The sequence below is a fragment of the Bombus vosnesenskii genome, unplaced genomic scaffold (assembly GCF_011952255.1).
Source record: "Bombus vosnesenskii isolate JDL3184/JDL3185 unplaced genomic scaffold, Bvos_JDL3184-5_v1.1 scf7180000013297, whole genome shotgun sequence".
NCBI lineage: Eukaryota > Metazoa > Arthropoda > Insecta > Hymenoptera > Apidae > Bombus > Bombus vosnesenskii.
In genome coordinates this window covers 119,708-131,350 of record NW_022882947.1, presented here as the reverse complement: position 1 = coordinate 131,350, position 11,643 = coordinate 119,708, and the positions used below count along the sequence as shown (strand labels likewise).

At 39.0% G+C, this 11,643-nt stretch overlaps 2 protein-coding genes across 2 annotated transcripts; one reads left to right on the top strand and one right to left on the bottom strand.

Moving 5' to 3' along the window:
- The first annotated feature begins 1,292 nt into the window (after positions 1–1,292).
- Positions 1,293–6,923, top strand: LOC117233578 (peptidoglycan recognition protein 3-like). Its single transcript, XM_033494011.1, is given in 7 exon segments — positions 1,293–1,544; positions 2,000–2,326; positions 2,912–3,119; positions 4,757–4,839; positions 5,894–6,057; positions 6,295–6,457; positions 6,646–6,923. Coding segments are annotated over 7 exon segments (1,239 nt in total). The 5' UTR covers positions 1,293–1,432; the 3' UTR covers positions 6,828–6,923.
- Positions 6,788–8,229, bottom strand: LOC117233575. The gene is made up of 4 exons (XM_033494008.1): positions 7,692–8,229; positions 7,463–7,599; positions 7,194–7,319; positions 6,788–7,116 (listed from the first exon to the last, which is right to left on the bottom strand). The coding sequence occupies exons 1-4, from the start codon at positions 7,780–7,782 to the stop codon at positions 6,970–6,972; spliced, it is 501 nt and encodes a 166-aa protein (XP_033349899.1). The 5' UTR covers positions 7,783–8,229; the 3' UTR covers positions 6,788–6,969.
- Positions 8,230–11,643: the final 3,414 nt, after the last annotated feature.

Here is an 11,643-nt window from a genome sequence, read left to right as displayed (position 1 = left end):
CAATTATTTATTTGTTCAAACCGATTCTCAAACATTTATCGATAGACGGACCCTTCTGCCTCTCCGATGTTTCTTAAAGTAATTACAAAATAGTTTTCCGAAAGTTCGACAAATTACAAGAATAGAACAAAAAATCAACGTTTAACTGCGCGTTTAACTTTACTCGAATAACTTTAGCCGAATAACTCGGTCATTCAGCTTGCTCCAAAGTTCCGGTCCAAAGTTCCGCAAGCGAATCCTCGTTCTCGGATATTTAATATGGAATATCGCCGAGAACCGATCGTCTTCTTCCTATTCCGCCGCGGTTCCAGTTGTGACTCTGGCATTCGACCAGTTGTGACTGTCGAATACTCGTGTCTTTCCATATCGTGACTGCCACATGGCCGCAATAACGTACATCAAAAATCTCCTCGAGCAACGAACATGCTCGATAGTTGATCAACGAGTATACACGATCTTTTATATTTCCTAACAGCATCCTACAAAGGATTCAAAAAATTTCCGACAATTGGAACGTATGTACCAGGAAAGTTGTTTCCTCCTGAAACCTATATTTATCGTATTATGATATTTATGTATATACGTGTAAATAAATATTCGCTTTATTCAATGAAAATGAACAATGTATCATATACCGGTAAAGTAACAGACGAATTTAACGATTTTGCGACGAATGCGGCGACATCTGCGGGAAAATAGCAATATTTGAAAAGCTTCTTTTGAAAACATACGCACGCTCTTTTAGATCGACACTCTTTTTCTTTCTACTCTGAACTTTTCATTTTCCCTTGATATAAAATCGTAGAAAAAAGCTCGTCGCTCGCAATAAACACGGGTAAAACGCTAAAAGTACACCAGTACGTTCTCGTACACCAGTACTTGTATTACTCGATTAAGAATTAGATAATGGTTTTGGCATTGAGAATTCTATCCTCTGGTCAGAGAAACGATTTACGCGTATTTTCGCTGTATTTTCGACTAAATACAAATTTTGTATTTGGCGAATGGCTGCATCACCGACGACAAATTCGTATTAACCGGTCAAATATTTCAGCGAATCGTCAGATTGAAAGTTGTATATAATATGTAGATAATAATAGAGAATACAGGTAATACAGGTAAGTAAAAATGCAATTATCAAGCAATCAATCTTATCGCAGTAACGTTTCACGTTGCTTTATCTTTTAGATTTTTCTACCTATCACAGATTACGGATCGATGTACTTTTTCGTTTATTGGCTCCAACGAATTCGTTTCGAAATGACTCGTTTCGCGATACAACTATCTAGAGAAAGGAAGGGATTAAAAGACCCAACATATGCGTCCGAGGGGCTTCCCAGTCGCGTACAATTTTTCGTTTAAGAACCGACGCTCTTTCACCATTCCCATTCAGTTAGACTTTTAACTACGAGCTAACGCGGTATCGAGTATTATGGGGTCGCCTATTTCTTTAGCATTTGCGGTGTACGTTTCCATGTTGCTCGCTTCGATCGAAAATGCCCTCGCATTGCCATTTTGCCAAACTAATATCGATAGCGAAACCGGTAAGCAGCCGTTCTCCATTTCTTTATTTCAAGTTATTCTTCGAAAAAGAATTGAGCAAAGTTTCGATGCGACAAATCATCGACTCAAACGTGCAAGTGCTTAACAAAATAAACAATTCTTAATAGGTCAAATTACTTTTTTGTCGCAATGTTCTGTTTTTTTCTTTTTTTTTTTTTTTTTGTTGTTTTTCGTCGTGTTTTCCGTGATACGAAGCATTTTACTTCGCGCGGGATCGCGCGCCAACCTAAACGAAAGAAATCTTGAAATCGATTGTCACCGCAAAACGTAATATACCCATATGGACATGGAACTAGCTAGCAAGAGAGAGAGAATAGCAACGACTTTGCATCGTCGAGTCGTTTTACCGATAATCTCGCGCCGTGCCGTATCGCCGATCTTTCGATCGAGTTTCGCCAGAGAAATGCAAATACTGAAAAGCACGTTAATTGCGTAGCGGTGCCAAACATCGTGAGCAGGCTGGAGTGGCAAGCCAGGCCACCGGTTGATCGAGTGCCGTTGGAAGTGACGCCGACACCTTACGTGGTCATTCATCACGGAGGCATAGCTAAACACTGTTACGATCAGAAAGCGTGCTCTGAGATCGTAAGGAGTTACCAAAATTATCATATGGACGATAGACAGTGGTTCGATATCGGTTACAACTTCGTTATCGGCGAGGATGGCAACGTTTACGAGGGTCGAGGCTGGGATTATGTCGGGGCGCATGCACCTGGTTACAACACTCAGAGCATCGGAATATGTGTTATCGGTGATTTTAGTGGTGAGTGTGGTGCGATTCGAACAAAGGTACAACGTTCTTAAACAAATAATAGAATAAGCAAGCGCATTAAGAATTAGGACGAAACATGCTACATGCGTAGACCGCGCGCATTTCTATGCACCTATGCGAAATTTGCAAAGTGGAAAATGCGTACGGCACGTAGAGTATAGTACTCGTCGCTACATTTCATGGTTAAAGCGAATCCCTGCTTAGATTTCACTTGTTCCGTTGGATTCGTTAAAATATAAATTAAAATATAAGATATAAAATATAAAATATAAAATATAAATTTCGTACAAACGACAAAACGGATAGTTTCGGTGGATTTGATCATATTTTACCATCTAACGTTGAACAGAATTTCGAGATTGTACAACAGACGCAATCGTTATATCGAGATCCATGTTAATTAGGTATATTTTCAATGCTAAGGTGTGCGAATAGTGTCGAGTGTCATGAATATGGATATGGAAATTCGAAAGATCGAGTCAGTAGTAGAAGCAGCAAAAAGTAGAAATCATAGACTTATTTGGATAAAACCAAGTTCGTAGATCTAAGTGCACGCAACGATAATAATTTTTGCAGATATTCTTCCCAATGAAGTAGCTTTGAAGGCGGTGGACGCCTTGATCAGTTACGGAGTATCCCTTGGCAAAATCAATGAAGATTATCACGTGCTGGGACATCGACAAGCCAGGAATACTCTCTGTCCAGGCAATGAATTTTACAAGTACGTTCAGAAATTTCCACGCTGGACTGACCATCCTATGCCGAAACATTGAACAACATTGTCGTTGATTACCGTTGAACGAATGAAAATATCGCGAGCAAGAAGAAAGAAAGCTAATGCACTTGAAAATAAAATATATTTTTCGTATATATATTTATATATATATATATCCGAGTTTACGTTTGACGTGTATGATAAATGATCGCAAAATCTTGTTTCATCGCGTGTTTCATTACGTTAAACAAATTTACACTATTTATGCGATACCATGGAAGAAAGATGTAATTAACGATAATGCGGTATAAACGTTTTCGATACACGGCTGACTTATATACCGTGAACTAAATTTTATCGCTGTTCTCCCGCATATTGCTGAAAAATACAACAAATAATAACAACGATATGTTAAACGCGCCACTCGCTAATAATAGATAATAATAAATATTATCATTTATCAGGGACAAGTTCATCCGTAATCTTCTTTCTCGCTTCTTCACTCTTTCACTTTAGTACAAAATAATTGCGAATCGATCGGTATTTTATAATATAGTACTACTCCACTGACCATATGACCTGTAATTTTTCACATTGGCATAAGAAATAAAGCATATCGATCTTCGATCAAATTTACTGTTTTTCATATTTACCAGAAAGCAATACGCTTTCACGTTTCCTGGAAATCTCCCACGACATAACTCGCGAAACACGCGTAAACAGGAAAATGATTTAAGAAGATCATTCCGCCGAGAAAGTGAGTTTTTTTCGGAACTCGTTTACATTCTAATTACGCGTTAGGAACGTGTACGAACTAATTATCCGTGCTTTTAACTAAGTGCGATTCAAGCGAGATCGAGATATCGAGCCTGAACGTTATATCGAGACGTCGCTAAACATTTTCGTTTGTTACGAAATTTCCATGGGAATTTCCAAAAGCTAATAACAGATGAAGCGAAACTGTGTGCGAAATCTTACATTGAAAAACGGGGAACTCTCGCAGCAGCGATACTCCTTCCGAGCTTTGCCCATTCTCAACTCAAGCGTCCAACGAACCTGTCAGTTATCTTGCTTGTTATTTGAATTTTGTCGAAAAGCTACGTTCTTTCGCTTTATAACCTATGGCCTAGGATCCAGGAAAATTCACTTCTTTGTTGCATAGTATGCTCATCGCGAGAATAAGAAATTGACCGTATCTTTATCGCGATCCAATTGTTCTTTCAAGTACAAGTCAAGTATAGTACAAAAGTTTCGTCATCGAATTGATTTTATTCTTGGAATACTCGTATATCGATGACATTTATTTACCGCTCTCTACGGAAAACCCTCTTGGCTGAATCGACAAATTATCACTTGAATTTCAAATCAATCGAATCAGCACCTATAAGAGCCGTATATACGCAACACATCTTTACATTCTCTGAGAACTTGATCCTAATTCCATTTATTTTCTTTATCCTTATTCCTATTTATTTTCTTTTATTTTATTTCGTTTTTACTTTATTTTATTGTGTTTTATTTCGAAACTGACAAGGCAAGCCTTAAATCGATCTCTATGGATAAACGTACGTTGAAGACGTTTAAGCACGTAATGGGAAGTCCCCCCCCCCCCCCGTTACTGAGACGGTCAAAGATCAACAAATTAAACCAACCATCTGCATCGTATATATTTGCGGCATTTATCACAATGTTAGCAGATCTCTGTGAACGAAGATGACAAAGTTAATAGCGGTGATCGTCCTACTCGCCAACTGTCAAGTGTTGTTTTGTGCTGTGCATAAGACGCCTGGTAATAAATTGTTCCTTGAAAATCGTTGAAAATTATACCATCGAAGCAACGTGTCGTCGCTTAGTGCCGATTAATAGTGCAAGTATCTCGACGTGTTCTTCGAATCGTTTCAGCGTTTTCCACTCGAGGAAATTTTATATTCGCAATTGTGTAGCATCCTCGTGCTTCTTTTCTCTATTACGATCGATTTTCTCGAGTGAAAAGAAGTAGCAATTGCAAAATATGGACTGTAAATATAAGTTTCGGTTAGACCTGCATGAAGTCGATATATAGCGTAGCAAATTATATAACGCTCGCTTCGATCGCAAATCCTATTCGAAGATTTGGCTATTTCACTGAATTTCGATTCCAATCGAAATCTATAATCAATTTTCTTAGTTGGTTTGGTTTTACAAATGTTTATTTCAGTTCAACGAACCGGCGATATCGTTTTCTAACGCTATAAATCTATCCAGCTATCTAAATCCAACGAACGTGATTACTAACGAAATTCCGCTTAATTATCTTAGGCTTGCTTGAGAAAAGTAGAGTATGATATTTATTCTACATAAAGCAATATTCGTGTAAGTCGCCAATCATTTTTATCCGTGTTTCTATAAAAAAGATTTGTAAGCGATATGAAAGAAGATTGCGCTTATTGCTTATAGCATGTCGACCCGTAATGTCAAGAACGTTCGTTTATCGTCGCCTTATCGTTATCATTATTTAATCGGTAGCTGACGATTCGAGGACATGTTAATTAATTATTTTTAAGCCAATACGATGACACTGTCGGTGAATAAGCCGCTAACAATAAGCTAATATCCGGCTTAGATCCTTCGACGGAAATCGTTATTTCGATTGTTATTTCAATCGTTATCGCACGACGCATCTGTCACCGAACGTGTCTATCGTATCTATGAAACTAACTAAAAAGAAGACAAAAAAGACGAATCTAAAATAGATTATTTCCATTTGAATAGAACATTGTCGGAGAAATGGTCGGTATTACCTACTGTTTTACTACTTCGCTTTCCGATATCGATTGAATTTTTCAATTTTCCTCGACATTTAGTACGTCCAAGTATAATATCAAGATCAGAATGGGGAGCCAACGCACCAAAGTCAACCCTTAGGAATCTCGCAGAGGAGCCTGCCCCGTTCGTTATAATTCATCATTCAGCGACTGATGGTTGCACGACTCGAGCGATTTGTCAAGCCAGAGTGAGAAGTTTTCAGGTGATTGAACCAGTCTTTTCCGCTTGACAAACGGAGAGTTTAAACGAACCGTTAGCGTCGACAATATAATTAAGAAATTATATTGCCGAAATATAATTAACAAATTTCCATTCTCAAAATTTCGTTTCTCAGGTTCAGGGCCGGATTAAAATTTCCGAAGCCTTGGACCGTTGATCCAGCCGAGGCTTCCTTTCCAATCGATATAACGGTTTTCTTTGATTTATTAAATGCATTTAGAACCATCACATGAACCAGAAAGGCTGGAAGGACATAGGTTACAATTTTTTGGTTGGCGAAGATGGAAACATTTACGAAGGAAGAGGATGGGGCAAACACGGTGCGCATTCCACACCTTACAATTCGAAGAGCATCGGAATTTGCATGATTGGCAATTTTGTTGGTAAGTTTGTTTGTCGTTGTCTTAGTAAGTAACACGACGTTGATCGTTTATCGTTTATCGCGTAACGCGTATCGCAACTTTTACCGTAGAAAATCCAACGAATCCTCTAAAGTCTCTTTTAATAGAATCCATCCAAAATGGTAGAATTACAATTTTTATGGGATTTATTATCATTGAAATGTTCACAGGTCATAATCCAAGCGCGGCTGCGATAAAGGCAGTTAAGGATTTGATCGAGTACGGTGTAACGCTTGGGAAAATACAAGAGAACTATACGTTGCTTGGCCATCGACAAACGACGTCAACTTCCTGTCCAGGCGACAGTCTCTATCAACTGATTCAAACGTGGCCTCACTGGTCGTCGATCTGATAATTCTTCGACGGAAAGCATCGTTGCATAATCGATTTATTTTAGACGCTGTATCGTACATGTTTTCGAAAAGAAGTAAACGTTGTTCGCATCGCAGTTCTCAGACGTTGCGTCTCGTCGATTCCTCGCAATTTTCATGAAATCATTTTTCTACCGATTGCACGTAAAGCGTTACGATACCATTCACTGAATTATCGTAAGTATCTTGCTCCGTTCTAACGCAAATGTCCACGTGAGAGAAATCGGGCGAATTCCTGCTAACGTCGTTGTAGCGGCTTTTGTCTCTAGCCTGAAAGATATGTGTCGTAACGAGACGCGATCGTGTCGTAACGAGAACAGGCTGCCGAGTCTTTAAATCTACTATACCTGAAGCGGAATTGGCCGTAAGAATTTTTCGTTTAATTCGGGAATGCACAATTTTGTGCCATATGGTATCCCGGAATCCAGGTCCATGGAGACTGTCACAAATTCTGCACGACCATCCAGATAATCCTATAACGAAACGAGTAACGATATCACTGTTTCCTTTGATCACGGGATAGTTACCAGTACGCGATAACGATATAACGAAGAACGAAAGAACAAATATCGTACTGGTTGGAAAAATAAGGACGACGCTCTGATCGAGAACAAACCTGTAGATTCCTCAGTTTCCTCGTTCTAGCATCCAAATAGTCAAACTCGTTGTCACTATCAAAAACGGGATAATAAGCGGTCAGAGTCACGTTGTAATAAGCACGACCGCTGCAACTGAGCTCCGTTGTACGCGTATCTATTTTCAGTGCAAAATTAACTATTTGAGAAGAAAAATATATAAAGCGCGAATAAAAATGTAGATATAAACATTTATTGCTTTATAATTACCGCTGGCAGAGGCGGCTGAAGCGAAGAAGAGAAAAAAGGAAAGTATCAACGCCGGTTTGTCCATCGTGTCAGTAATGATTTTACGCGACATGATCGATCGCGCAACACGTCGATATACCGACTAACTTTGTCCCTGCGATTCGCAAAATACATTGTGTCAGCAGCTGTGCCAATCGCGCTGGTATTTGTCCGTGAATTGTCCACGAATCACAGACAGAAAGGTCGATCGACGTTTCCACTATAATGCGTTCAGCTGTAAATAATATTAACCAATTATTAGAATTATATAACTTTACGTTTAAGAAGGTTTACAATTGCAGGCAAACAATGTCCAACGTCTAACTAAGCCACTCGTTTGCCTGCGCTACATTGGTGATTCGATATCGAATTCCAGGCTCGTTCGTATAACAAAAGATTCAATGACTGTCCCGAGTCAGCAATAAAGCACGGATACCGAACATAAAGAGAGAAATTTTATTTTAATCGAGACACGACAGATTTTCAAATCTCGCCGTTTCTCTTATCGTAACGCGTTTAAATTCCATTCTTTTGTCTTTTTTTTTTCTTTTTCTTCTTTTTCGAAACTCGAGGCTTAAACTTGAGGTTTGAGGAAAAATTGTGTTTTACGTTTTTCATTTTTTCTCGCGTGAGCGCATATGTGAAATAATCTACTGCCGACCGTTTACTCGCAGTCAGTTCCTAATTAGTCGAATTCGCATATGCCAAACAAATTTTCAAATCCGATTTTCCCATCTTTGTTTAAATTATGTCTCCTTTAAACGAATAATTCGGGCTTGATCGGTCGGTCGCACTGATCAGAAAATTTCGTTACTTTCTTTCTTCACATGACACGACATACTGCGTATACATATACGTGTATAAGTGCTATACTGTTCTTGAATAATGAAAAGCATGCCTGACTGGGACACTGCGTGGAAGACACTGCGCGCTTCCAGTCGACCAACAGACACCTTAGTATTCGTATGTGCCTTGTCGTGAAAATTTATTTTATTACGAGTACGGATTATTACAGCAGCGAAATGTAAATGGGAAACAATCGCTAAAAAAAACCACAGATCGCAAAGTTCTTTCACGAAAATGGCGTGACTTGCAACACATAAAGATGGTTTGTTATCGTATTGGAATATTTGCACACACCTGTTTCACAATTTTATTTTGTTCTTAAATCACCCTCAATTAATCATCGTTGTACAAATTGGAAACGTCCAAGTAGCATTTTTTCCGCATGACGCTTCGTTTTCGAGAAAATCCAGTTTTTGATTATCGATTAACGAGCTTATGCTCGAACACGACCGATTCCGATCCAGACAGAATAAATGATTAGCAGCAAGTCGTTCTACGTGTGAAAATAGGTCGAACGTGTGGAATAGAATTTTTCCACAAGACGTTTTCATTTCAACGTCAAAGTTTCAAACTTTAAAAGTTTTGGAAAACTCATATCTGTGGACAATTAACATATTAAATAATAATAATTAAAATATATAATAACAATAAGCGTGTCGTGCTTTTCTCCGTGGTTGTCGCTTAAAACGCTTAAAACGCTTAGAAACATAGCTTATAAAGATAGTTTGAACTTGCCAGAATGACTCGATATATAGTTATCCTCTTCGATGGTTGTACGCATTTTGCTTTCGTTTTCGTTTCCGTACTTTGGAACCTCGATATTAAACAATTGACGCGAATGACGATTGCACTACTTAACGACCGCGTGTCTCCTCGATGCGACGATAATATTATACATACGACCGACGCAAGATTCACGCGACATGCTTACGTGATCGATGTGTCGTTGCTCCAGAGTATCGATCCCGGTGGTCGAGGCGCAAACTAAATAAGTAAACGAGGTAAACGACTAGCGAATGAACGAAACGATCAACGGTCAAACGTAAAACGTAAAACGGTAAAACGTAAAAGTCGATAATCGTCGAGTTCGAGTCCGTTCCACGATTGAACGTCAGCGATGAATAAGAAGCACTTGTGTCGTTCAAAGGATTTTTCTTACCGAAACGATTCGATAAACCTGCACGATAAATATTTACGAAGGAAATGCAAAGAAGGTTGTTATATATGAAACAACTGGATTACCTGGCAATACCTCTCTTCGAATTTCGCGTTCGAATTTATCGAAACCGAAAGCAAATACGAAAGAGAATATCGTTAATATGGAAACAAGAATCGGCCGAAAAGTATAGAAAAGAGAAGGAATACAAACTCTGTTTAAGTCTATAATTACGGTACAGCGAGCATTTCCGCTATGCGACGTAAGAGGAGAGGAAACTTTGAATCGAAAATGATAAAATCAATGGATCGTCGGTTAAGATTCTGACGGAATCGTACGTTTTGGCCGAAGCTACGGAACGGTATGAACGCTGCTTTTGCTTGTTACCAATTCGGCTTGTTACCGATTCGGTCAAGAACGAGCGATTGGAACGGGTAGACCGGTAGAATTAAGAACCAATTACCACAAAAACGAAGAATTAACTACGATACGTAATATCTGTCACTTGCGTTCGTGCCGTGAAAACGTCATTTCCACGAAAAGTCTTTTCCTCCTCCGTATTGGCCCGTATGAATTTCTTACGTTCCGTCCAACGACAAGATACTTTCGCTGGTGAATTCCACGTTGCGCGATTTGACGATTAACAGTATCTTCTAATTTCCGAGTCTTTGATGACTCGAAGAGGTTCGTTTCGAAGGGAATCACCGAACGATTTCATGTTGACCTTGAGCAACTTTTTTAGTCGGCGCGACGGTGACGGGCGCTCAAGGTTCCCTAATGCTTTCCTTGCTACTGTGATTCGTATCTCTCGTACCGTATCTCATTAATCATCAGCTACGTCATACTTGATTATTTGCTAATCTACGAGAAAAGAGAAATGTGCCAGAGAATATCTAACATCGATAGGTAAAATAAGGTCAAGTATGACAAAAAATCAAGAGAAAAAATTTTCCAAAATTACTTTCTTACATTTCGAGCGACAAAAATCTCTCTTCTACAATGCCTAAAAACTCGAAGCAACTCCGTTTAAAGTTTCCCAAGTTGCGCCTCTAATAATAAATCAAGTAATTCCCCTAGGCTTGAATAATTTAACGATTACCTTGTTGCGCGTATACTGTGAAAATTCCACTTAATTCGCCGAAGGAAATACCTACGTTCCACTTTTATGCTTAGATTGTGCAGCGACTTGCAAAAGATTGGTATGAATTTTTCATTAAGAAATTAAACGTGCGAAAATACGCGTTTTTTCTTCGTTTCTCTAAAATCGAAATCCTATCTGTATACGTGGTTATATCCGAGCGCTATACGAAAAAACGCTGTTATATTCGCCATTGTGTTTCATTTCCTGGTTCTTCTTTTCCGTATACTTGGAACGTCCGGTCTCGATGACCCGGCCAATCCTATGGTAACGTGTTCATAGGTGGCGCGCGTCGCGACGCCCTGCATCGACTTCATTCGCCGCGAGACTCTTCCTCGTATCGCACACGTTCTCTTCTCCATCTCATCTCCCGCCGTTCATTTCCATTGGTTCGTGCCGCGAACTATGACTTGGATATGACGAGAATCTCGTGACGCCAAGTCAATCAGGTAATTCATCGAGGACGATTAAACGATGAACGATGAACGATCGGCGAGAACATTATATAAAATCGCTTATATATGCACGATACACATGCTTCTTCACTTACGTTTGCGTTTTTATTGCAATCTATGCACCTTGTATTTATTTATTTAATGCCATGTATTTATATTTCTTCTTGTCTCCTTTATTTTTCTTTAAACAAACGATCTTTTGTGTTAGAAAGCACGATTTACGGCGTAACGGTACGTATAATTGGTTTAGAAGGTTTGATGTAAGTAACGTTGGCATAGGCATAGGTATAGATATAGGTATAGGTATATGCCACGTATATAAGTTTCATTCTGATCTTT